Source organism: Peromyscus maniculatus, chromosome 15 (genome assembly GCF_049852395.1).
Source record: "Peromyscus maniculatus bairdii isolate BWxNUB_F1_BW_parent chromosome 15, HU_Pman_BW_mat_3.1, whole genome shotgun sequence".
Classification (NCBI taxonomy): domain Eukaryota; kingdom Metazoa; phylum Chordata; class Mammalia; order Rodentia; family Cricetidae; genus Peromyscus; species Peromyscus maniculatus.
This window is the reverse complement of record NC_134866.1, coordinates 82,553,945-82,581,767: the sequence shown is the minus strand read 5'-3', so window position 1 is coordinate 82,581,767 and position 27,823 is coordinate 82,553,945. Positions and strand designations below refer to the sequence as shown.

Below are 27,823 nucleotides of genomic sequence, written 5' to 3'. Positions count from 1 at the left end.
TACTACCAAAATAAAAAAGATTTATTTAACGGAGTGGTTAAGTCTTGTAATACATCAAGAACTATGTTATAGTTCTCTATTCTCATTGTATCTCAAATCAGTGGTTTAAATTTCTCTTGAATAATTTACATTTCAAGTGGAAATACAGCTTTACTTAATGGACTTAAGTTATAATTAGAAACCAGTTTTATATACAGAAAATCCATAAATATAGAATTTTATTCCCATTTTGTCCTTCAGATATGCAAAAAATCGACTAAAAACTTCATCTGGGTCTTTGTAATAAACATGTAAATACATATTTACAGTAGAGTTGCTTTCTGATAGAAAGTAAATGCACAGAAAAAATTTTGGTCTTCACCAGAATCCATCATTATGTGTCCATTTCTGAAGATGATGTGATACAATTACATCATGTTCATTCATATTTAAGATTCTTATATACATAATTCAAACAGTAACAAATAGTTTTCTTGTACAATTAATGCTTCATTCTGCATTTCAATTTTCTTTAAAAAAGACTCCTCAATCCAACAGTAGGGAGCTTTTAAAAGTTTTGTACAATTATGTGCAACTTCCGTTCTGTCTGTAAACTGCCATTCACCTCCACGGTTGTGACACATGGGCACATGTCACATGATGTAAGTACCATCTTTACAGTATTTCATGGACTCCATTTGCTTTGTCATGGCCAAAACATCATGAAACCCAGTACTTAGGCCAGACATATGTTGAAAGTATGCCTCCTTTTCCACTTGGATTGTTAAGTTGTTTACTCCAGCATCTTTAAGTATTCCTGTAACCTGTTAAAAAATTCAGAAAATTAAAGAATTTAGAATAATGTAGTTAGTACATTTCTTCTTGAGACAGGGTTCTGAGATGCTGGCCTGGAACTCATGGAGTTCTGCCTGCTTCTGCGTCCCTGAGTGTTGGGATTAAAGGCAAGCACCATCATGTCCAGCAAGACTGATAATTTAAAAGAGTAAATGACTACTAAGCCATATAGTGTATAAAATTTTATAAATGAATTATCATAAACAAAAATTACCTGCTGTACAATCCTTTGTTCCAGCACATCAGAGGTCACCTGTATATGAATTGTTCCTGCTATAATATTGGCAGAGTGGCGCCAAAAATGAGGGTCTCGGTATGATATTAATCCTTCAATTTTCTGTATCTGTGAAGTAGGCAGAGAGGTGGTACAAATGAGGTTTATAAAGTATATACAGGTTACTTGATCTAGGAATCATGGTGAGGCCAGAGAAATAAAAAGGATACAGACCGTTTGTAATAAGCTATTCATGACATAGAGAACCTATTTAGCCTATTCTAAACATTAACTGAGCATGTTTACTGAACTATAGCTTCCTTTACACTGATAACACGTACACATACACACTGTTACAAAGATAACGGATTTAAAAGATAGCCCCAGTTTTCAACAACAGAGGGTTGGCTAAATTATCAACTACAGAAAACTGGCTCACTAAATGTAATATTGCATTGCCATTAAAATGCATAAAATGTAGCTGGGCGTGGTGGCACATGTCTTTGATCCCAGCACTCAGGAAGCAGAGGTAGGTGGATCTCTGTGAGTTTGAGGCCAGCCTGGTCTACAAAGTGAGTTCCAGGACAGCCAGGGTTATCACACAGAGAAACTCTGTCTTGAAACACCACCCCCGCCCCAAAATGCATAAATGTTTCTTCAATATATTAAGTGGGGAAAGCTTATCAAACATTTTTAGTTATTTTAACTTTTAAAGTATTTATTTTTGTTTTTCTTTTATATGTATGAGTGTTTTGCCTGCATGTATCTGTGCACCACGTGGTGTTCAGAGGCCAGAAGAGGATGTTGGATCCTCTGAAACTGAAGTTACACAGACCGTTGGGAGCAGCCATGTGGATGCTGGGAATTGAACCTGGGTCCTCTGGAAAAGCAGCCAGTGCTCTTAACTGCTGAGCCATCTTTCCAAGCCCTTCAAGTTTTTATTTTGTTGTTAATAACTTATTTTTATTTCATCTGCATTTATGTTTTGTCTGCATGTATATCATGTGAAGGTGCCAGATCCCCTAAAACTGAAGGGAAGATTCATCTCCCCTGCTTCCTGCTTCTTTCTTTTGAAACAGGGTCGTGTAGCTCAAGATAGCCTTGAACTTCTGATCCTCCTCCCTCAAGTGCTGGGATCACATCTTCCACCATTCCCTGCTCATGTATGCTAAGTAATGTTGAATAGAGACAAGAAGAAACCACAAACAAAATTCTAACGACAAACAAGTGAACTGAGATCACACAGAATCTTTCCATTTCTTCTCTTCCTGACTGTGTTCTGTCTCACCCCTTTTCCTTTTCCCTCTTCCCCCTCCCCCTTTCCTGTAGTCCTGGGTTGAATTTAGAGTCTGGGTATGTAGGCATGTACTCTATCACTGGACTATATATATCCTCAGCTCTTTTTATTTTCTGACAGTCTCACTTAAGTTACCCAGGCTGGCCTTAATGGTCATCTTATCACACTCTCCAGGGCAACTGAGATTACAAACTTAAGCCACTAAGTTTTTAAGCCCCGATCTATTTTACTTATGTTCTTTAAGCTAAACTGTGTTATATTCATTTATATCTTGCTTATTACTTGCTAGAGCAATTTATTCAACTTTAAGTGCTATTTTTAAAGGATAAAGTAGTGAGGAAATTACCTTTTCTAAAGCAATATGTAGTTCTTTTTCATATTCAGGTGGTAGTCTCAGAAGTAAGACTTGACAGGCGTCTTTAATCAGTGGGATAACACTGAGAAATATTAACACAGCAATAAAAAGAGAACACAGGGGATCGGCAATAAACCATCCAAACTGCTCTATAAGAACTGTGGAAACAATCACACCAATGCTGCCCAGTGTGTCTGCCAAAACATGGAGAAATACACCTACAAATAAAATGTTAAGGACATAAGCAACGAAAGTTCATCTAGTTTAGCTCTTTTACCCATTCTAACAGTACTGCTGATCCCTATCCGTACCAGGCATCTTGCTAGCAGCTGGCTGGCCCTTCAGTGACTAAAGCATGGATACTATCAAGGAATGAGAGAACAGACATGTAAGGAGGCAGGCAAGGACCACAGTACTGTGCTAGGTCTTAACACAGGACTTGTCGTGAAGGCTTCCTAAACCATCCTTGAAGCAAGTTTGTTACTCTTCCTCCTGCACAAAGGGCCTATCATGCGGTGGCAGGAGCTGTACTGATGAGCCCCCCCCCCCTTTTTTTTTTAATTTTATCTATTGCCAGGCATGGCAGCTGATACCTTTAATCCCAGCACTCAAGAGGGAAAGATAAGGCAGGTCTTTGAGAGCTCAGGACAGTCAGAGCTACATAGTTAGACACTGTCTTTAAAATATATGTATATATTTCAAAGCTACCTTATGTTACACAGTAAGATCTTGTCTTTAAAAAAGTAATATAACTAGTTAAAAAAAAACAACTATTTTTAGTGCTGGGCAGTGGTGGCACAAGCCTTCAGTCCGGCACTTGTGGGGGCAGAGGCTGGTGGAGTTTACAATTCACAAAGTGAGTTCCAGAACAGTCAGGGCTACACAGAGAAACACTGTCTCAAACCCCTTCCCTACCCCTCGCCAAAAAAAAAAAAACCCAAAAACCAAAAAAACCAAAACCAAAACCCCATCAAACAACCAAACACTAAAACAAAACTGAGTTTTTTTTTTTTTTTTCGAGACAGGGTTTCTCCGTGTAGTTTTGGTGCCTGTCCTGGATCTCACTCTGTAGCCCAGGCTGGCCTCAAACTCACAGAGATCTGCCTGCCTCTGCCTCCTGAGTGCTGGGATTAAAGGCCTGTGCCACTACCACCACCTGGTTTGAGCCAAGTTTTGACATTATCCAAATTACTAACTGGCATAAACAATTCAATACCAAAAGAGATTATTAATACAACCCAATTATTTTTATAGTACAACAAACATTTCTTGCTTTGTCAGTCATGAAAGTTTATTAATGGAATACTTAAGTGTTTCCCTTGCCATCAAAATATTCTTCTATATGAAAGACTATAATTACAGCAATCTATTTAAACATGGACATTTATGCACAGTGTATTTCCTGTTTGGTTCTATGGTGCTGATAAGCAAAGGTTGTATGTATGGTAGGCAACTAAATGCTATACAACTGAGACAAATCTCTCCAGCCCTTTCATTTTCGTTTTTTAAACGGCTTTATTGTGGAATGAACACAACACAAGATTGGTCCTCTTCCCTACGCTTCATTGTATACTACATTATTGTACCTACTGGTACAGGTTTCATAGACTGTGGATCTTCAGAACTACTCACTAATGGGAACTTTAGGCCGAATGACCAATGACTGTCCTTACATTCCTCCCTAGTTACCACTCCATGCTGAGTCTATGAGTTCCATTATGTGTAAGCAGAACTTTGAGAAAACTGTCTTTCTGTGATGAACTTATTTTGCTGAGCATCATGCCCTCCAGGTTTATCTACACTGTTGCATTTTATAGTCCCTGCTTCCCTCCTCCTTTAGTGTTGGGAGCCTTGGGTATGCTAGGAAAGTATCCTTTACTGAGCTATATTCTTAGCATTCTCCTTTTAAAAAAAATCCTGAATAAACCAGGCAGTGGTGGCTTATGCCTTTAATCCTGGCACTTGGGAGGGAGAGGCAGGCCACCCTGTCTACAGAGTGAGTTCCAGGACAGCCAAGCTACTCAGAGAAACCGTCTCCAAAAACAAAACAAACAAACAAAACAATAAAAATCCTAAGTAATAATTGTACCATAATTTCAAAATGTGGTCCATGAATGGGGTTGTGTGAGGAGAATTCTGAATGTTTCTGAGAAAACTCAAAGAAAACAAGACAATGGGCTGGAGAAATGGCTCAGAGGTTAAGAGCACTGGCTGTTCTTCCCGAGGTCCTGAGTTCAATTCCCAGCAACCACATGATGGCTCACAACCATCTATAATTAGATCTGGTGTGAAGGCACACATACAGGCAGAATACTGCATACATAATAAATAAATAAATCTTAAAAAAAAAAAAAGACAAAAAAAGTCCTGTAACCTCAGTTTCTTCAAAACTGTTTTTATTGTTTTATTTATATATAAATATATATATTGTGTCAATCTCTTCATGTATCCATGTTCCTGAAGGGCATTCTAATACTTGTTCATCTTTCTTTCTTTCTCTCTCTCTTTCTTTCTTTCAAAAAGATTTATTTATTATGTATACAGTGTTCTGTCTGTGTGTATCCCTGCAGGCCAGAAGAGGGCGGTAGATCTCATTACAGATGGTTGTGAGCCACCATGTGGTTGTTGGGAATTGAACTCAGGACCTCGGGAAGAGCAGCCAGTGCTCTTAACCTCTGAGCCATCTCTCCAGCCCCCTAGACTTGTTTTTGTGTTCTTCCCAGGTGTAGAAGTGAGTTGACTTCAGATGACTCATTATTGCTTGCTGCTGTTATTCAATTAAATGTTTAAACTATCCTTTACATGCCTCTATGGAAACGCATGTTTTTGCCACACACGGCTTGTCCTTGTGACTGTCTACAGCTTGAACTCGTGAGAACTTCACTCGTGTGACCTGTCTTAACCCTCAGAGTGTAAATTGTCTGGGCCTCATTACTGGCTCCATTTTCCCAGGTCCCACCACCTCCAGAGCGGTGACAACAGTAAAAGCAAGGAGCCAGGACTCCCTAAGGACTCACCCCTCATGTTTGCGTTCATGCCTCCGCCTGTGAAGCCGTGGCTGTGACCGTGATCGCCGTGTCCATGAGTGTGGTGGGAATGGCCGTGATCAGAGGAGTGGCAGTTTCCTGGAGAAGTGCCATGGCCATGGCTATGGGCATGGCTAAAGGCACAGATGCCAATAAGGTTTACTATCAGCCCTCCAATGGAGACTGGCTAGCAAAAAGGAGAAAGGCAAGCTTGAATTTGAACCTTAGAAAACAAAGCTGCTACTTAGAAGTTATTACATAGCTGTTTATCTTTCTACTTACAGTTTAAAAACTTCATAGTAAACTTCATTAAGTTCCCCGAGTAAAAAAATTTGGTAGGATCATTTTAATTTTCAAATACCAGAAAAAAACTGGTACAAGTATTTGAATTCACTCTAAAGTGATAGAGAATGGCAAATTCTGGCAGTACATGGTGGTGTACACCTTTAATCCCAGTACTCAGGAGGCAGAGGCCGGTGGATCTCTGCGAATTCCAGGTGAGCCAGGGCTACATTGTGAGATTCTGTCTCAAAACAGACAGACAGGCATATCCTTGGTACAACTGAAACTGCTTTCAGTGATTTGAGATATAGATTTCTAGTATAGGTCAGGTACTAGAGGGCTGGAGAGATGGCTCAGCAGTTAAGAGCACTGGCTGCTCTTCAGAAGACCTAGGTTTGTTTCCTAGCAGCTACTTGGTAGCTCACAACCATTTATAACTCCATTTCCAGGGGTTCCTATGTTCTCTCTGGCCTCCGGGGCACTAGGTATGTTACATGGTACATAGATATACATTTGGGCAAAACACCCATACACATAATAAAACACTCAATTGCCAGCATTAAAGAGTTAATGATACACAATTGAACATCTAAAACACATCTTAGTTGTGGAAGAATGAGTGACTAAACAGCAACCCTAGTCAGATGCTAACAGGAGAATGCATAAGGTCTAACAGGGATGCTGAAAGGGAGACCCTGGGAAACAGTAGGTGGAGGCCTGGGTTAAAGGAAAGCATCCTAACAGAAGAGACATGCCAGCAATGTCTCAAAGGAAACAGAAGGGCGGAGTGAAGGAGGGACGTGCCAGCTACAAGGAACAACATGCATAGGGCCGGGGTACAGGAAGAAGGAAAAGTTGTTACAACAGTCATATCCTCTATTGGGGAAGATCTGTACAATTTTTATTCTTCTGATTTTTATCTCTAACATTGTACCTTCAGGTGTTTAAAAATACAGTCCTGAAAGAAAACATTTATTAAGTTATAAAGAAACCTGTATGTTTTATAATATAACCTAATATTTGAGAAAAGGAAAAGGATTAATTTCCTTCCTTCCTTCTTTTTTTTTTTTTTTTTTTGGTTTTTTGAGACAGGGTTTCTCTGTGTAATAGCCTGCCACCACCACCCAGCAGGATCAATTTCTAAAAGCCTGCAGTAATAATGTAAACACAATAGTCTTTGTTTATTGTTGGGGCATATGTTTTAAGACCTTAATGTGTGCCTGAAGCCATGGATGGTGCCAAATCCATCCACATACATATGCTGTGTTCTACCTATACATACTTATGATAAAGTATAAGTCAGGCACAGTAAGAGACTAACAACAACAGTGATAAAATAGAACTATTATAACAATGCAATGTAAGCCGGCGGTGGTGTCGTTATCCTTTAATCCCAGCACTTGGGAGACAGAGGCAGGTGGGTCTCTATGAGTTCAAGGCCAGCCTGCTCTACAAAGTGAGTTCCAGGACAGAGTTACCAAGGAGAAATCCTGTCTCAAAAAACCAAACCAAACTGAACCAAACCAAAAACAAACCAACAAAATGATGCAATGTGATGAAACAGCTAGGGTCCTCTTCACTATCTGTGAAGTGCTGGGATTAAAGGCCTGCATTACCATAGCTGCTTAAAAATGACTTAAAACTAACTAGGATTTATTTGTTTAAGAAAATTTTCATTTAATACACCATGGTAAAGCAGTTACCAAAAATCACAGAAAATGATGCTGGGCAGTGGTGGTACACTCCTTTAATCGCAGCACTTGGGAGACAGAGGCAGGTGGATCTTTGTGAGTTCAAGGCCAGCCTGAGGTCCATGATAGCCAGATCCATTTACACAGAGAAACCCTGTCTCCATAAAACAAACAAACAAACAAACAAAAAACCCAAACAAATCACAGAAAATGAAGTAGTGCATAAGGGAGCCAATGTAGCAGAATGGACATTCTGTTGATTTAAACAAAATGAAAACTACCCTAGGTCAACAGCTACTAGTTAAGTCTTGGTGTGGAACAGCTGAGAAAAAGACTTACTGTCAACATGTTGGTGTCTAGTTCCGGAGGATCAATCAATCTAGCCACTGATTCCATAAACACAAAAAAAGCTATCACTATCAGGAAAAGTCCATTAATAAATCCAGAGAGGATTTCTATTCGGCCATACCTGAAAACACAGAATACTTTTTAGAAAAGAAAAACCAGTACGTTAAAAATATAAACATTATAAACTTGTAATAATAAGTGAGGAAACAAGTTCAGGTTTTCACACTACTAAGTAAATAATAATGTAAGACTGTCAAAACTTAAAAAGATTATTTATGTTCAAAAGTCATTCAAAACTTGTATTTATTGAAATTTTGTATATACAAAACCCTTCTTACAAAAAGCCTTGTTTAATTTTGTAACAAATAATCTCTCCCTTTCTAAATTTCTGATGTGTTCTATATCTCTCACGACACACATTCTGTTCTGTACCAAAATTATTTGTGTATTTGGTTCATTCACTTTTCAACTGGGTCTGGAGAGATAGCTCAGAAGTTATGAGCACTTGGTGCTTTTGCAGAGGACCCAGGTTTGATTCCCAGAACCCACACAGCAGCTGCAAACTGTCTGTAAGTCCAGTTCCACAGCATCTGACTGCCTCTTCTGGCCTCTGTGGGCATCAGGCATGTGTATGGTACACACACATACAAGTAGCCAAACATTCAAAACACACACACACACACACACACACACACACACACACACACACGAATTCCAAAATAAGCAATCAATAAGGGGTGGGTTTATTTAAAGTAGGTTTTTTTTTAAACCCTCCTTGAGACAGGGTTTCTTTGAGTTAACAGTGTGTGCCACCACCACCCAGCTACAGTAAGTCTTACTAAAACACCTTGTATGAAAAAGAGATGTTGACATTTGAACTATTGGCATAATGGGAGGATATTTTCATTATACTCACTTCAAATTTTAAATATCTTTTTAACAAAAAGATGTGAATGGCCATGAATATTTCATGCCCTCAAAGAAACACGCTGAATAGAAACACAAATGATTTAGGTGGTATTTTTTCCTCTTTGCTTCTAAACAGGTGTGTTAGGAAGAATAATACTGAGCTGACTGCCATTCAGTATTAATCAAATGTGTAGCTCCCATTCCCCATTAACTTCAAATGAAATAAAAGTGACTTTTGACATTATCTCTATTGGAAGTAATATAATTTTGTTTCTGAAATGGACTGCACCGCACCAAAGAAACCGAGTGCTCTGATAGCATACCTACCCATAGGAGAAAATCCGGGTTGCTTTCCATCGACTCATCAGGGCAGCAAAGAGGCCCATGACCAAAGCTGAGCAGTCAAAGAGCATGTGGAATCCATCTGAGATCAGGCCCAGACTATTGGTTAACACGCCATAGAACAGCTCCACAAAGGTAAAAAGCTAAAAAGGTTTAAAACATTATGGAAGGCGTATGTTGAGGATACATTACAACAGGGAATTATGAGTTTTAATCATAAGAATTTAGCCTTTAATCACCCAAACTGTCTTTGAAGATGTATCTAAAACTCTACCTAACTGCCACTTACACTGGGAATTGTATTTCGTAAGAACTAAGATACAGACATATCCATTTTATAAACTAGAAGGCACTGTTTGACTTGCATGTCTGTGGGCAAGGCTCTAGAATGCCAGCATCAGTGGTATGCACTGACATCCTATGGAAGAGGAGGCAGCTCCACCTCTTAGAAGCTACTGTAGGAGTGATTGAAAACAGCACACTAAACCAGCATTCCCACAGCACTGCAAAGACTGTTTGCCTCATCTGAATAGGATCCTTGCTACTAATAAGACAAAAAATGTAAATTTTAGCCCATTTTTGTCAGAAACTTTCAAAGTACCAAAATTATACATCCCTTCAAAATGAAAACCATTGTGCTTTAAAAATATAGCAGTAATATTTAAAAATCTTACCAGATTCAAGCACAAGAAGTAAAAGATCTGCCTAGAGTCACTCTCCTCCAGAATCTGTTTTAGTGATTCCTTAATAAACCTAGGGACGGACTGAGAGCTATGCTGAAAAGCATCACCCATGAAGTGATAGAGTGGTGTTCCTTCAGGAGAATATCCAATAAGGGTACCTTTCTGGCCTCTTTTAGAGGGAGATGACAGGATGTTGGCCGCTACAGAGAGAAAAAAGAGAATATTACACAAGTTTTGAACATTGAAGCCACCAACCTGGCCACTGTAAGCAAGTACTAACCCACGTCTAAACTGAAGGCTTAGACGCCAGAAACCACAACAATAGATGAATGAAAACAGAAGCAAGGGCAAATGCTTACACAAAATGAAGAAGACAGCACTCACTACCACTCCTCCAGACAAGACATGCTCTGTGCTCTCCTGGTGTGCAGCTCTGTTGACAGCCCGGAGTTGGTCTGTTATTGGATGTGTCCAGAAATTTCCAAACAGGAGAGCACTAATAAAAATGGGAAAGGATCCATAACGAGCACACTTGGAAACGTCCATTTTGATGGAACAAAGGGAATCCATGTAGAAATCCAGGATCATGACAAAAAAGATAACTGTGGTGAAAGGCACGATGAGAGAGAACCAAGACTCCACTTTACTCTAGAAACAGAAACAACATAGCATACGGTCAGTATTCCACAGGGAGAAAGCTCAGATTTCACAAGATGTTTCTGTCAGTCATCTTATATATAAACAAATACTCATGACTCAGTATGATGCACAAAATGCCAACGTGTAAGAATCACAAAATATTCGTACATTTCCCCAGTATTCTCCAGGGCACTAACAACAAAACCCCACTCCTGTTGAATTTTAGAAATACTAAGGAGCTAAAATCTTTGAGATCAAGACTACTGAGTTTTCTTCACGAATTCCTTTGGGCCATAGGAAGGTGAAGTATATGCAAATGTAACAGTACTGACTTACATTTTTATAAACAATAAAATTAACTCAAACAAACAAACAAAACCCCAAAAACAAACAACAACAACAAAACCCTAAAGAAAAAGCAAGGCTAATTTAAGCCACTTTCACCCTCAAATAAATTTTTCTTTTCACTCTTACCTCAGTTGTCACAGAAAGAACAATCACCCATGGGCACAAGAGAAACACAGAAACAAGCTGGGATAAGGCCTGAAGGCGTTTAGGTCCACCAACATCCATAGAGAGCTTTTTGGAAGCTGTATGAAAACCAACTTTACAACATAAAGCCAGCACCAGCAGGAGTACTCCACCCTATAAGCCAAATGAGAAAAGTCTCATTAACAACATACATACTATCATATTCAAAACTCCATAAAGATTTATAAATTTATTTACAAAATTTTGAGACCATCTCTCCTGTCCCGAGATAAATTAGTTTAAATATATTTTTTGGGCAGTACTGATGACGTAGCCCAGGCTGGCCTTAAATTGGAGATTCTCTTACCTCAGCCTCCTCAGTGCTAAGAGTAAAGGCATGTACTAAGTATAAATGAAATTTAAAAGTTATAATTTCTGTGGTGGCATATGCCTAAAGGTAGAGGTAAGAGAATCAAGAGTTCAAAGTCATCCTTGGCTACATATCAAGTTCTAGGATAGCCTGGGCTACATGAGGTCCTGTCTTCCACCCCCCCCCCCTTAAAATTACAGATGCTGTGACCTTTCAATCATATTTGTAACAAAGAGAAGAACATACCTTGTGATCTGCCACACCTAAGAAGGCAATGGCTGTATAAAGCATGTGAGTCAGAGCACTGTCATGATGTCCTTCAGCTAAAGAAACTGGAGTAAAGGAAAACACTTAAAATCTCAGCTCCCAAAGCTAAAGTTCTGTTGAAAATTTAGCTACTTTAGTTTGTTTTGAAGACATTGGGTATGCCAATTCAACTACCCTTAGTAACATGGTACTTTTGAAAACAAAACAATTCAGTTTAATTCTTTAAAACACACACACACACACACACGCACGCACGCACGCACGCACGCACGCGTGCACACACACATATATAATAATTTATAAATTGGAATGGTCTATGGTTCTTTAATTTTCCTTCCCTTTCCCCCCACTCTTTTGACTTTTGAGCCAGAGCCTTCAAACACAGCCAAAGATGCCCTAACCTCCTGCCCTGCCTCCCTAGTGACAGGCTTTTAAGAGCGTGCTACCATGCCTGGCTTCTGTGCTATGCCCACTGCTGTCCCCAACTATGACTGTGCTAAGACAGTGACTGCCTTTCTTTCTTAGCCTCCAAAAGATGCACGACTAGGCAAGGTATCTTCTTGGTCTACTCCTGTCTGATGGAATTAAGGTTGCACCTTCGGGTCAGTCTGTAAAATCAGTCTGAACTTATCTTCTTTATATCGCTGACCACACACGGCCCAGCAAAGTGAGCAGCAGACAGGAGTAGATGTATCAGAAGCAATCTGGAGCTTTTTCTGCCCCCACCTCAGTGTAACAAAGTAAGCTGTTGTTAGTTTACTAATGAACCTACTCAGGGAAACTGGTACTTTGAACACTGCAGAACAGCGTAGACAAAGGAGTATGGCTGGAAAAGAACAAGGCAGGTCACAGAGTAGAGAGGAGACACACTTGACTAGAGAGCTGGGTTCAAGAAAGAGAAGAGACTGAGCTGGCAAGAGTAATTCTGGGTAAGACAGTAAAAACTAGGGCAAAACAATTTAATGTTTTGTTGTCTTCTAGCATCAGGACATCCTAAAAATATGAACACTGTAGAAAAATACTGAGGATATCCTACAAGATTCAACTTGGAATAATTTTACTATTTTATTTGAATAGTGATTAATGATGTCAACATGAAATCAATGAAAGTGTCACTTGTGACCGATGAGTTTACTTCTTCCCTCCTTTTCCCACTCGGCCAGGCTTTTGCTTTTCTCCCAGACTTTGGTAACCCCAGTCTAGTGCAAAGGATACGGTGTTCAGCCATCTTAGCCATGAGATCGTCATTGTCGAAAAGCAGTAAGCAGATCACAGCAATAATGAAAAAAGCAGCCCCCCTTGTCTGAAAGAGAAGAAATATACAAAGTTTTGCTTTTTTGGCTTTTTTAAAAGGTTAATTCTTAGAATGATAACCACACAAATGCTAGAGGAAAAGGTTTTTTCCCTTTTATTTTTCTGAGACATGATCTCACTATGCAGCCCAGGCTGGTCTTGTACTCACAATCCTCCTGCCTCAGCCACCTGAGTGCTAGGTCACAGGCACTACCACCAAGCATGGTTTGACAAGAATGTTTAAAAAAAAAAATCTATCAACATTTAGTGAAAAATAACACTTGACACTACCATCTTTACCTAAGTTTATAGTATAATAAACAGTAAGCAACAGATATAAATTCTGCAGAGCATTTTTAGAGCATTTAAGACATAATGTTAGCAATGCATGTCTTTCTAAATGTGACTAGGCATATTAACATGAACAAACTATTAAGGTTTATAGACATAGCTTCTTAATTTTTGGTTGAAAAGCCCTAAGTAGCTAAGGAACAATAATTAGTAGGGTTGTATTGTATTCTGTAACATTTAAGAAACAGAACAGCCTAGCTAGCATTCCTCTAGGGAGAAAGGTCCACGAAGCCATGTGAGAAGATCAAGTCGTTCCTACGACAGTGAGCGGTGCATGGTGAAGATGTGTATGGTGGATGTGTACTGACTGTGCGCCAGCATGAGGAAGCCATTTGCTCTCGTTATTTCTACTGCTCTCCCTTGTTTAAACATTTTGTTTTTTTAACTATGTGCACATGTGTGAGAATTGTACACATAAACGGAGGTGTCCTCAGAGACCAGAAGAGGGTGTCACATCCTCAGGAGTTGGAGTTCCAAGCAGTTGTAAGCCACCCAGAGGAGCTGCTGGAAACCAAACTCCAGTCCTCTTAACCACCGAGCAGTCTTTATCCCTCTACCCTATTTTTTGAGATAGGGTTTCTCAGTGATCCTGAAGTTGGCTGCTTTGACTAGGTGGGCTAGCCTGCCTACCCCAGGACCTACCTGTCTCTACCATACAAATTGGGTTATAGGCACACACAGCCAGGCCTGGTTTTCACATGGGTGCTGGGGACCTGAACTCCGGTCCTTGCTTTTACAGCAAGTGCTCTTACCCACTCGGCCATATCTCCAATGCCCTGATAAAAACTTTTTTTTTTTTTAGTTTTTAGAGATAGGGTTTCTTCGTGTAGCCCTGGTTGTCCTCCAACTCAGAGATCCACCTGCCTCTGCCTCCTGAGTGCTGGGATTAAGCGTGTGCCATCATCACCCAGCTTCCTGACAACCTTTTTAAGTTTATGTTGTCATTGCAGGAAAAGGATTTGGATAAAAGAAAGTTATAGAGAAAATATATAAGCCTAGTTTATAGAAATATTCCAGAGTGTTAGATATTAAACCTCATATTCTTACAGTAATTTGTTATCTGGAAACTTACAAGTATTTCTATGTAATATTTACACTTACATGTTCTATCTCATACATTTACATATAGGAATATCATGTCTATACTTAGTAATGGAACTATAATACTTCCAGTAAATAAAAATTCTAAATGAAGATATTAGTCTATTCATTATATGATTATCATTGCACTTGATAAATTCTTAGTGTGGTGGCACTATCGCCAAAGGCAACATACATAAAAAAAAAATCTACACAATTAAAATTTTCCTTCCCCCTCTCTACTGGCCTTTCTTTTTGTTTTTAAAGACAGTCTCACTATGTAGTATAGGCTAGTCTCAAAGTCTCTCATATTTGTTAAAAATTATACTTACTTACTGTGTGTGGTGGGGAGGGGAAGGCAAGTGCTGTGGAATCAGAAGACAGTGTGGTACCATGTGTAGGAATATTTAATTTGGTAGATGGAAACAGTGTAGTGCTAGCTCTAACATTTGGACGGCAGACTGACAACTCATTTTTCAAAAGCCAGTAATACTTAAATTACTTCTGATGGACAGGGATGACTAATGGTAAAGCACTGGGTCATTGTTCAGTAGCCCAAACATAGCAAGCTCACAGGCTTTTCCTACGAATGTAAGAATAAGGCAGAGAGGGCTGTGGGCACCACATGAAGGAGCTCTGTGCTAGTGACATGTCAGCTCTCCACCTTGGTTGTAGAGTTGCTCACACAATCCGTGAAACACTGCTAAGACCTGAATAAAGGATTACAGCTGCTGTGGAATAATCAATCCTTCTGTACACTGTGAGTATGTATTACTCTCATTGGTTAATAAAAAGCTGACAGGCTGGTAGCTGGACAGGAAGTTAAGTGAGAAAGCCAAACAGAGAATGATAGGAAGGAGGGCGGAGTCATGGTAGTCACTAGGAGACAGAGGGAGCAAGACATGCTGGAGGACAGGTAAAGTCATGAGTAACGTGGCAATACATAGATGAATAGAAATGGGTTGATTAAAATGTAAGTTAGTCAGTAACCAGGCTGAGCTATTGGCTGACCATTTGTAATTAATACAAACCTGTGAGTGATTACTTCAGAGTGGCTGCAGGACGGGTAAACTCTACCTACATATATCATGGGTTATACTAATATCAACCTCTAAGGTTCCTTTGGGAAAAACTGACTACAAAGTACATCTCTGTACTATTTTTACAAATTCCTAAGAAACTATAATCACATCAAAATGAAATAAGAGCAGAAAAATATTTTTGTAAGAAAAATGTTGTTAGCATTAAGCTTCTTCAATATTATAAACGGTAAAAGATATGACTTGTTTTTGTTATGAACCACATTTAACACCTGCACTTTCAATTTTTAAGTAACAACGATGGAAAACCTACCTTTGCTGGTCCTCCTCCGGAGCTAGTGAACAAAACACTGAGCAGCGAGATAACGACAATATCACTGTGCTCAAACAGCAGCAAAGTCCTACAAAACACAACACCGCTCAGGAATGCACCTGACCTTGTCCAGGAAGCATGGATTCAGAGCAACAGAAAAGAAAAGCCCTAGGTTTCATAAAACACGAGGAAAGTAAATATGGACAATTCCCTTAAAAGATACTTTGGTATTAACTGTCTTAGAAAGAATGAGGTTATGAATATCCAGCGACAATAATCTTCAATCTTAGAATTATGTCATTTAATAAATACTGTATTTTGAAAATATAGGGGCTGGAGAGATGGCTCAGTGGGTAAGAGCACTGATTGTTGTTCTTCCAGAGGACCCGGGTTCAATTCCCAGCACCCACATGGCAGTTCACAACTGTCTGTAACTCCAGGTCCAGGGGACCAGATACAGTCATACCAATGCACATAAAATAAAGTTAAATAAATTATTAAAAAAAAGAAATATATCATTGTTAAAAAGTTATTTATCATCACAGTTTGAGGGGCGGGAAGACAGGATGGAGGAAAACCTTCAGGACTGTTTTCTCCTCCCCTCAGGATCTGGAAATCCACCTCAGCATGCTGGGCCTGCACAGCATGTCCATTTCCTCTCTCAGTCATCCTGCTGGCCCAGATATATATTCATATATATCCACACAGATATATATGACTCTAGCTATCTTCCTCTATAGTTCTCAACATCATTATTTTGGATTTTTTTGAAGACAGGGTTTCTCTGTGTAGCCATGGCTGCCCTAGAACTCGCAGGCAGGTCTCAAACTCAGAGAGATCCACCTGCCTCTGCCTCCTGAGTGCTGGGATTATAGGTGTGTGCTACCATGCCCAAGAAAAAGAAAGGCTTCCCAGATCAGGAACTGAATTATTATTTTTAAAATATATTTGTGTCAGGCTGCAGAGATGTCTCATTGGCTAAGTGAGCTTACTGCTCTTATAGATGACCTGGGTTCAAGCACCCACATAACAGCACACAACCACCTGAAACTCCAGTTTCAGGGTATCTGACCCCCTTCCTGACTTCGTCAGGCGCCCAAATGCTTGTGGTGCACTCACATGCACTCAGGTGCACACACTTATATCTACAATAAAAACAAACAGGGGCCAGAAAGGCAGCTCAGCAGTTCAGGTCATTTGTTGCTCTTTGGAGGGCTCAGATTCAGTTCTAAGCACTCATGTCAGGCAGTTCCAGAGGAACTGACACCCTCATCTGGCCTCCATGAGCACCTACATACACAAAAGTAAAAAATAAATTAAAAACCTTTTTCGTCTATATTTACTGTATTTTATGTGGAAACCCTTCATTAAAAAATTAAGAGGTTGAGTGTGGTCGTACATATCTTTAGTCACATCATTTGGGAGGCAGAGGCAGGTGGATTGCTTGGAGTTTGAGGCTAGTCTAGTTTACAGAGTGAGCTCCAGGTCCATCAGTGAGAGCTACATAGTGAGACTCTGTAAAAAACAAAACAAAACAAAACAAAACAAAACAACAACGAAAAAAAACCCAAACCAACCAACCAACCAACCAACCAACCAACCAACCAACCAAACCCGACTCTTTTGGAGAGATACAGTTCAGCGGTAGAGACTGTCTAGATTCAATGCCCAGAACAGACCAAAACCAATGAAAAGGAGTCCTAGAGATCTAAATGTTAACCCATTCCCAGCTCTGTTAAATGTTTCCTTTTTCTTCTTTCCCCAAGTCTGCAATGAAAATGCATGGATTATATATAACTTTAGTTTTGATCATCTTTGGAAGAGTCTAATTTAAGAAGTGAATGTATCAACATGGCAACACTCCCCTAAAGTAAGACACTCCGGAGCATCACTGTGCCCAGCTCTGAGCAGACACTTTAAAATGCACCCTGGGGTCCATAAAAGACAGACAAGACAAGGGCAGTGTGGGTAGTGGGAAGGGGTACTAGGCAGGAAGCAGATGACCAAAAAACCAGTATTTTCCCTTTCCATCCCTATCTTAGGACATAGGGACAGGGACTTAGTAATATGAACTAAAACACTTTCCTGAATAAGAAGTTAAAATACAATGACTGGCAACAGCACTCAGTTATCATCAAGCATACACTGACAAGGCTCCACTCAAGTTGAGAAATTCAGCCAACTTTCCCATCCCTCTACACATTGCGGCTGAAAAGCATGGGGTGAAAAGCCAAAAGGGATTGCACTCGCCATGAGAGGCCTTTCTTTCCTCTCTTTCTACACTGTCCACCTCGCTATTCTGATTGGGATCCTTTACAACTTCCTTCATTTCAGCCCTTATGGCTCCACACTTCCTCCGAACCAAAGGCAAGGCACCTTTTCCTTCTACTCTCTTGCTAATATCTTTTAGAGTATAAACAAACAACAACAACAACAACAAAACCCCCCAAAACAAAACAAATTCTCACGCTGAGCAGCACGTTGGAATATATTACTTTAAAGCACTTCCTCCCCAAACTGGCCCATATGCAGAGACCACGGTTCTATGAGGAGACAAAGAGGCAGTCTACTTCACCCACCACACCGGTAATCTCATGGCCACACACTACTCTGAAGCCGGAGTTCATGAGGGCACTTGCAGGGTTAACAGGAAAACGAGCACTTTTCGAGACTCTCATCTTTACGGTTTATTTCATTTCCCATTTCAGATGTTTTGGGTTCTCTGAAATTTTTTGAATTCTAACAAATAAAATATCTATGCTAGATCATTAACAACTATATTAATGGTATTTACCCAAGAACTTCTCTATAGACTAAACCTGTTCTTCTATGTTGAAATGTATTCAATGCTATAAAGTGACAGAAAAAATTGAGCAAGTAAGTCTTTGATGTAAAATAGGGAACAAGGGCCAGGGAGATGGCTCTGTGAGTAAAGCTTTTGCTGCCAAGCCTGATCCCCAAGACCCACAAAGTAGACAGAGGGAGCTGACTCCTGCCAGCCCTCTGACCTCCACATATGTGCACATACAAATTCTAGAAAGGAAATACAGAACAAAGGAGAAATGTAAACAAATGGTGAAAATACTATATTTACCTTAGTGGTCCACAAAGAGTAAGGCCAAAAAACCACAGAAGTGATATGATGCATCCGGCAACCGCATGTTTAAATATTTTGATCCACTACAGATAGAAACACAAAAGGCAAACTTCAGCCATATCCATTTGCTGGTAAGTATCCCATGCTTAATAAAGCCTACACGAGGCAGCATACGGTGGAGCATGCCTTTGATTCCCGCACCCAGGACACAGAGGCAGGCAGACCTCCGATTTCAGGCCAACCTGGTCTACACAGTGAGACCCTATCTCAAAACAGGAACCAAACCAAACCCATAGGGAAAAGATGACAATGATATAACCAAAAGGTTAAATAATCACATACCACATAGTTTAACATTAAATAATAGAAAATGCCAAAATCCTCTGATTAGCTAGATTCACTTTCATTATCTATAACCTCATCTTTTGTTTTCTTTTTGGCTGTCTTTTTTTTTTTTTTTTTTTTTGAGAGTCTTACTATGTAGCTTTGGCTGGCCTCAAACTTACAGAGATCCATCAGTCTCTGCTTCCTGAGACCTTGCTGTCAGGTCTTAGATCTTTTTTCTTTGTAGTACAATTTTCCATTTTTTTAAAAAATTAGTTTTCTAAGAATAATGATTGAGTTTTTTGGAGACAAGGTCTCACTGTGCAGCTCAGGCTGGCTTTGAACTCATACTGGTTTTCCTGTTTCTGATTCCATGGATGTCTTGAGTACATGTGTATACAATCATTTTGGCTTTCCATGAGGAATTTTTAAGCTGTAGTTATTTGACAGAGTTAAAAAGATTAACTGTATTTAAAAATGTCTTGATCTCTAAAACAGAAGTACTTCAATTTGTCATGCTGAGAATACAGTAGTGGACCTTAACCACGACATGAAAGAGACACAGAGTAGAGCATCAGTGCTCCTAGTGAGGCCTCTGTAGGAGACAAGCACAATGAAGAACTTTTCTGGCAAGAAGCCATCTGAAGGGAATTCCAAAGATGACCAGAATGATACACTGCATATGTACTGCACGCTCACACGTGAGGTACAATTAAAAAAACCTACGTATAAATTAATTTATTCCTCACAAATATATGTAGAACAACATTGTTACCTCCACTTTATAAGCAAGGAAAATTAAGGCAAAAGAAATCATGTAAGTAGTACAGGACATGAATATGGCTCATTTTAGGGGTCTCACTTCCAACTCCTGCACACATCTAGGCTCTCAGGCGTGACTCCATGTCTGACTTGTGTATCTTTCTGAATAAGGAGACTGTGTTAAAGACACTCGCTAAAATCTGTTCCCTTTTCTACATTTGAAACTATTCCATTACACTGAGATTTCAGAGTTCACTGTTGGAGCCTCAATTCTGAAAAGACAAGTCAGGAGGGAGTTAACTCTAGGACTGGGGATGTAGCTAGGTGGGTAGAATGCTTGCCCAGCACTCAGGAGTTCCAGCATCAGCTCTACATAAACTGGGAATGGTGGTGTGGGCCTGCAATAGCACCACTTGAGGAAGTAGAGGCAAAAGGATCGGAGTGCAACGTCATCCCTGGCCACATAACAAGCTTGAGGCCAGAATGAGCTATAGGAGAACCTGTCTCAAAACAAACAAACAAACAAACAAACAAACAAACAAACAAAACAGGAAGCTTAAGTCTAGTAATTTAAAAAACAGCCCTTTATTCTGGACTAATGAAAGTGAAGCTGTTAGGAGGAAATGATTCTGTCGACAACTTACCTGATGTTTTGTAATAGTTTTCCCAGAAGAAAAAGGTTTTTGAAACAAAACCATAAAAAATGCAGTCCTGTAAACATTGAAAGAGTAACATATTAACATTAAATGTGAGGTGTAGTTTTAACAAATACACTAGAACTGGATGCTAGCCTCTAGAGCAGAGTTTTTAAAACTCTTTCTGCATGTGGCCTCTTTCTACCTGACGTATTTTTATGCTATTGTGATATATAGGTATATAAAATATACATGCAAATTAAACATTTACTGCTAACAAATCATAAAAAATTCTATGCTTAAAAATATATCTTAAATTCTTTGCTGTACATAGTTTTATTAGAGGTGAAAGCAAATTTGCATACTAATGAGCTGGATGTGTTTACAATCCTTAGATACACTAATTTGATACAAACATGTTGAAGAAAATATGAAGTCTTTGCTTTCTATAATTAAACCATTAAGTTTCTCTAAGAGTAGGAAATTTTGTTTATAATGTAAAACACTAATTCAGAACCTAAGAGTGTGAATCAAGGTGATTCAGAAGTATTTTTTGGAACTGTGTGGCAAGATGACATGCTATGTGCAGAACTCAGACTGCAGCTCCGTCAGGCTGCAGAAGCTCCTCAGATTCTTTATGCATTTGATGCCGAATTAATTTTAGTTGCCAAATTTTTCATGACTATCACATTTAAAGAAACTTTGCTCTAGGCTGGGTGTGGTATTGCACACTTTTACTCCCAGCACTTGGGAGGCCGAGGCAGGTGGGTCTCGGAGTTCAAGGCCAGCCAGGGATACACAGAGACCCACTTCAAGAGACATAAAACAACACAAGTGTAGTAGAGACTGCCATTACAGTGATGAGGCTTTATGGCAAGAATCTGACCTTCCCTGGTAACTGTCCTCAGAACTATTCATAAACCACAGAAGTGGTAATGAGTCAAGTCAAGACTGACTGTTTTAGAGGCAGGATCTCATGATGCAGTCCAGGCTGATTTTGAACTTGTGATTCTCTAGCCTGGGTCTTCTGAGTGGTGGGATTACTGGCATGAGCCACTATGCTTAGCTTTAATACTTTCTTTTCTTTTCTTTCTTTTTTTTTTTTGGTTTTCCAAGACAGGGTTTCTCTGTGTAGCTTTGCACCTTTCCTGGAACTCACTCTGTAGCCCAGGCTGGCCTCGAACTCACAGAGATCTGCCTGCCTCTGCCTCCCAAGTGCTGGGATTAAAGGCATGCGCCACCACCGCCCGGCTACTTTAATACTTTCAATACCTTCAAACAGCACAGGAAGTAACTCATCTTCTCTTATATCCAACAATAATGTAACAGCAACATGCCTCCATCTTTTTACTATGTTATATGAATATGCTTAACTCATCTAGTCAAGAATTTCTTTCCTAAACTGCCAAATTACACTCAAGTGTCTTTGAAAAGACTTTTACTAACACACAGGGGGGTTACTATTAATCTCTAAGTCCAAAAATCTCTATTTAGGAAGAACACTGTACACAAACTCTACAGTTTATAGAACACGAGGACCCTCCACTCTGATGGGCTATGTAGGGAACACAGCACAGCACAATTTAACTTGCAAACATGGAATGTCTGTGCTGAGACAAGCCGTAGGAACATTTTTATGACTGTCTCAAGACTGAGCTACATCAGTGGGACAGTCTACAAATCCCGAGGGAAGTACAAAGTTAAAACTATTTTTTTTGTAAGATTTACTTTATTTTTAGTTATGTGTGTGTGTGCGTGTGTCTGCATATGTGTGTACTGGTGCCCACAGAGGCCAGAGGAGTGGCAAATATGCAGCTGGCGTCATGGGCAGTTGTGAGCCACATAAGTAGATGTTGGGAACTTAATTTAGGTCCTCTGTAAGAGCAGTAATCGCTCTTAACAGCTGAGCCATCTCTCCAGACTGTCAAAATTATTTTTTAATAAAAATATGACATATCTATCTTTTTTTGTTTTGTTTTGTTTTTTCAAGACAGGGTTTCTCTGTGTAGCTTTGGAGCCTGTCCTGGAACTCATTCTGTAGACCATGCTGGCCTCGAACTTACAGAGAACCGCCTGCCTCTGCCTCCCGAGCGCTGGGATTAAAGGCATGCGCCTAGCTAACACATCTACCTTTCTACACTTGTTCTCCGAAGTGTAAGGAGAGCCCTCCAGGACCCCCATGAGATTAAATGATACAAAAGATCACAAAAGACTGATTGCTAACAAAGATACGAACCAAAGTGTCTATTAAGCTAGGCATTAAAAGCACTTTGCAAGAATTTTAGCAATACAAACTAAACTAAAAACCTACATTTGGCAAGTCATAAGAATTCAACCATCTCCTTTTACTTTATTTTATTTTTGAGACAGAGTCTCACTGTGTAACTGGGGCTGGCCTCCAATTCATGATCCTCCTGACTCAACTTCCCCAGTGTTGGGATTACAGGCTGCTACACTCAGCTAAAACAACCCTTTTCTAATGGGTCTCTACTTCCACCTTATGTAAGTAAGCTTCTATTTTTATTTAAAGAAAAACATTATCAAACAGTTGTCAGAAGGAATAAACTTCACAGGTCACGTGGTAAGATTTCTTAAAGATATTCAGTTTGAACAGGATCTTCAGAGAAATAAGAAACATTTTAAGGCTCTCTCCATACTCACCCCAGTTTTAATATAAAAATAAACTGAACAATGTGAACAGCTTTTAGGAGATCGTATGACTCAAAAAGTCCTACAGCCTTCAAACATTTGGTTAAACATAGTAACACAATGTATTTTGTTAATCTGAAAAATAAAAACAGAAACAATTTTTAGTATAATTGAAATCACAGGATTGTTGTAATCTTGTTTTTTTCCCTTAATATATAAGTACAGGCCGGGCGGTGGTGGCGCACGCCTTTAATCCCAGCACACGGGAGGCAGAGCCAGGCGGATCTCTGTGAGTTCGAGGCCAGCCTGGGCTACCAAGTGAATCCCAGGAAAGGCGCAAAGCTACACAGAGAAACCCTGTCTCGAAAAAATCAAAAAAAAAAAAAAAAAAAAAAAAAAAAAAAAAAAATAAGTACAGGAGGGCATTAAAAAACATGGAAATATATACAAACACACACAAAAATGATAAAAACCTTTCCCAAACAACTCATCATCCACATGTCAACTACTGTTTATATTTTGGTACATATACTCTTGGCTTATTTCAATACATATTATTTGTGTACGAATGTGTGAGCATGTGCGCATGCACAGTCAGATGTAGGTCAGAGAACATGTAGGAGTTGGTTCTCCAGGGGCGTCAAACACAGGTCATCAGCCTTGGCAGCAAGGGCCTATACCTGCTGAGCCATCTTGCCAGCTCCTAAATTCTTTGATTTTTAAAATTCCAGTTAATATATCTTCCTGCTAGACATCTCTGCAACACTAGTTAAGGCTAAGTAACCACATCAAACCACTGCAGCTCATGTTAAGGGAAATGACTAGCAGGAGAAGGATGGGAGAAGAGGGAGGTTCTTGTAAAGGCCACCAAGCCTCAGGGCAATGCAGGGGCATTCAATCCAGCTCCCAACTTAGAAACCATTATTGGCTATTAAGTGATCTCATTAAATATAACTGGTCTTCTCTGTGGTTGGCCGTTTCTTTGGTTCTCTAAACTTGCACTATTAAAACTGGATATGGTTTTACAACTACTTCTTGAACTCTGTTCACTGCTGCCACTCACAGCTCTGTAGATTTTAAAAAAGAGGAGGAGGGCATAAACGTTTGTAGGTATAAAAACTAAGACATTAAAATAAGCTGAGTGGTGGTGATGCATGCCTTTAATCCCGCGCAAAGGAGGATCTCTGTGAGTTTGAGGCCAGCCTGGTCTACAGAGCTAGTTCCAGGACAGCCAGGGCTACACAGTGAAACCCTGTCTCGAAAACCCAAAAATAAATAGATAAATAAACAAACAACATAAGAGGGCTGGGCAGATGGTGCAGTGGGTAAGAGCACTTGGTATGTCAGCATGAGAGCCTGAGTTTGAACCCCCAGTGTCTAGATAAAAGCCAGGGTGCTAATCAATCACCGCACTGTAGAGACAGGAGGATGGATGAGGCTTGCTGGCTGCCGGGCTAGCTCCAGGTTCAGCGAGAGACCTTGTCTAAGAGAAGAAGGTAGTGATAGAGCAGGGTACCTAAAGACATAACACACACCTATATCCACACAAAGCAGAGTGCTGGCCAGGCAGTGTCTGTGCCTGTAATCCTAGCACTTATGAGGCCGAGGAGGAAGCGGTCAGTCTGCACACCACAGCATGGTATCTTGTCTCAAAAAAGAAATATGATGCATAATAATAACATAGTAATAATGCTAGTGCAACTCACTGAATACACAGTCAAGTATCCAAAGGCCTGAGCAGAGGGCATGCATAATACAGGAGGTCTGAAACAATGACTCCCAGGTCATTCATTAGTTGTGTGCCCTTAGGCAACTCAATTTCCTGCCCTACCAAGGACACCAATACATTGCTTGTAGGGCAGTTGTAAAGATTAAAGGGAGGTGTCTACTAAGAGTCTTTGGGGCATGGGAAGTGCTCAGCAAATGCTGGCTGTGACCACTGAAGAGTTCCTGAAGCCACAACAGAAACCTTTATTTGAAACATCTGCGAACCCAGGCATAAAAATAGCCACAATGGAAAGAGCTGATAAATTTTGTTGCAGTTAATGACCAGTACTTGAACATACTTAAAAAACTCTGGCAACCTGAAAATTTGGCCAGTCCCGAGTCAAAATTTAAATTCTGCAACAGACTGCAAAAGACATGCGGCTCTGCTAAGCAAACACCACAGGTAAGTTGGCAAGGAACGTTTGCCAATCCATACCAGTAGCCCCGTCCGCATTTAGCTCTTACGGGTCACTGGTTAACACGTGACATACTATACATGAATTGCTCAAAATACACAGAAAGCCAAATGTATGCTACAAACCCCGCTGCTGGTTTAAATTCCACTCAGCATATGGTGTTCTCCTCACAAATAAAAGTTAGCTGGTAACTCCTTAACTACGTTCTAAGAACATTATCAAAGCAATCGCTAAATCTCAAGAGTACATACTGATAATTAGGAAAACTGAGTCTCGTTAAGAGCGAAGGTAATAAATAAATACCAGTTTGAACGAAACCGCTGGGCTACAGTTTGTGTATCTTTAACACTACCTCAGAACTTGGCCAAGAAGGACACAACTGGCTAGTGCCACTCACTTCACTCAGTCCCAGCCGTTAGGCTAGAGGGAAGGGAAGGAGTTTTCACTTCATCAATTCCTATACCGTATGACTTTAGGGGGAGGAGGTAACACACATTTCGTACTATTAAAACAAGCCCTCCACTCCTCCCCAACAAAAACACGGCAAAGAAAACTCGAGCCCAGGGCTGCACTTTCGCTGCGCTGAACACCCAAGTTCACCGGCTTGTACTTTGGATTCTTCTTCGCGTGAGGGGCGGTGACACCTTCCGCACATCCACTCGGGGAGGCGTGGGAGAGGGTCAGGAGCCCCGCGACCGGGAGGAAGGAACATCCACGATCGTCTCTCTAGGGACTGGAAACTGGCAGGCGCTGCACCCGGAGCCCAGACTCCCGCCCGCTCGCCTGGGGATCTCAAGCCACCGACCGCAGAGGTGGCCGGCGGGGCCCGAGCCCGGCGGCGGGGGCAGCAGCTTGTCCACCCCGCCGCGGCTCGCTCCTTACCGGGCACTGGGCACGTCCACCGGCCCGAGGCCGCCGCCGGGCCCGGCCCGCGCGTCCCCGCCGTACTTCTCCTCCATGCCGGCTCAGGAGCCGCCGCTGCCCGCGCCGCGGGCTCTCCTCATGTCTCGCCGGCGCGACGTTAGCGCGGGCGCAGGCGCGTCACTCCCCCATGCCAGCGGCGCGCCGCGTCCCCGCAAGCCCAGCCGTCCCCGCCGCTCGCCCGGGGCTCGGCAGGCAGGTACACGCGCGCTGGGCGGGACTAGGCCGCGGGCTGTTCCGGTAGCGCCGGTCTCCGGAGGCAGGACGGGCAGGGACGTTGCCGGGCCACGTCATCCGGCCCAGCAGCCCTCACTCCCGCGGGAGTGACCACTCCTGCGCCTGCGCGCCGCTGGACACGTGTCTGTCCCTCCGGCCGCAGGCTCCTCCCACCGCAGAGAACGCTCGAATCGCCCCGCCCCTCTACGAGTGTCTCCTAGAGACGCCCTGGGCGCCCTTCCCCCGTCCCTGCAGCGCCACCTAAGGTCCATCTCGGGTACAGCGGGTTCTAGCGGTGCGTGGAAGAGGCCGTCCCTTCGAAAAGGCGCATTGGTTGTAACTCAACAGAGCTTGACGCTTTTAGCCGTTTGTGTTAGGGTTCTTCTCTTTCAAACAGCCTCACTCTTGCAGCCCGGGTTGGCCTAGAACTCAGCATGTAGCTCAGGCTAGCCTCCAACATTCTGCAATATCTTGTTTCATACACCTGAGTATTGAATTTACAGGCGCGAGTCACGTCTAGGCACTGCTAACTCAAAGTATGTGTGAAGTCCATCAGCTTTGTTTTTAGTTATGAGAAAGCTGAAAGTCTTTTAAAGTGCCTGTGACTCCCGCACAAAGATAACTATTTTTGGATCTCTGGTGATACTATAACATAGAATGGGTGGGGGTGGGGCGGCCTGGGAGGATATGTCTAAAAGACGGAGAAAGGTAACCGTTTTGTGGGTTTTAGTTAATCGTTGGGGAGGAGTACTGGCGATATGCCTAGACAGCTAACGTGTGTGAGAGTACAACATGGAAGGAAGGGGCGTTGGGCGTGCTATTGTAAACAGTTTTATCCCTTTTTTGAAAATGTAGACTTTCAGCCGAGCAGTGGTGGCGCACGCCTTTAATCCCAGCACTTGGGAGGCAGAGGCAGTCGAATCTCTGTGAGTTCGAGGCCAGCCGGGGCTACAGAGTGAGTTCCAGGAAAGGCACAAAGCTACACAGAGAAACGCTATCTCGAAACACACACACACACACGTATACTTTCCTTCAAATCTGCCTTTAAAACTATACTACTTAATTGAAGCACATCTATATAAAAGTTATTTTTCTGTTGCCGGAGAGTTAAAAATACAGGCATCCGTGTTTCTATTGGTCTGAATCTCAATGCTGTAATTAACAATTGTGGTCGCTTTAGTTAGCATGGTGGTGCATGCCTGTAATCCCAACTGTAGCCAGAGGCAGGAGG

The 27,823-nt window shown here is 41.1% G+C and overlaps 1 protein-coding gene across 1 annotated transcript; it reads right to left on the bottom strand.

The window, feature by feature from the left end:
• Slc30a5 (solute carrier family 30 member 5) lies at positions 1-26,753 on the bottom strand. Its single transcript, XM_006982722.4, has 16 exons — positions 26,338-26,753; positions 23,285-23,407; positions 20,633-20,699; positions 18,900-18,985; positions 15,806-15,893; positions 12,944-13,031; positions 11,708-11,784; positions 11,095-11,265; positions 10,341-10,629; positions 9,973-10,181; positions 9,284-9,441; positions 8,039-8,168; positions 5,718-5,913; positions 2,692-2,918; positions 1,049-1,177; positions 1-803 (listed from the first exon to the last, which is right to left on the bottom strand). The coding sequence occupies exons 1-16, from the start codon at positions 26,412-26,414 to the stop codon at positions 633-635; spliced, it is 2,286 nt and encodes a 761-aa protein (XP_006982784.1). The 5' UTR covers positions 26,415-26,753; the 3' UTR covers positions 1-632.
• Positions 26,754-27,823: the final 1,070 nt, after the last annotated feature.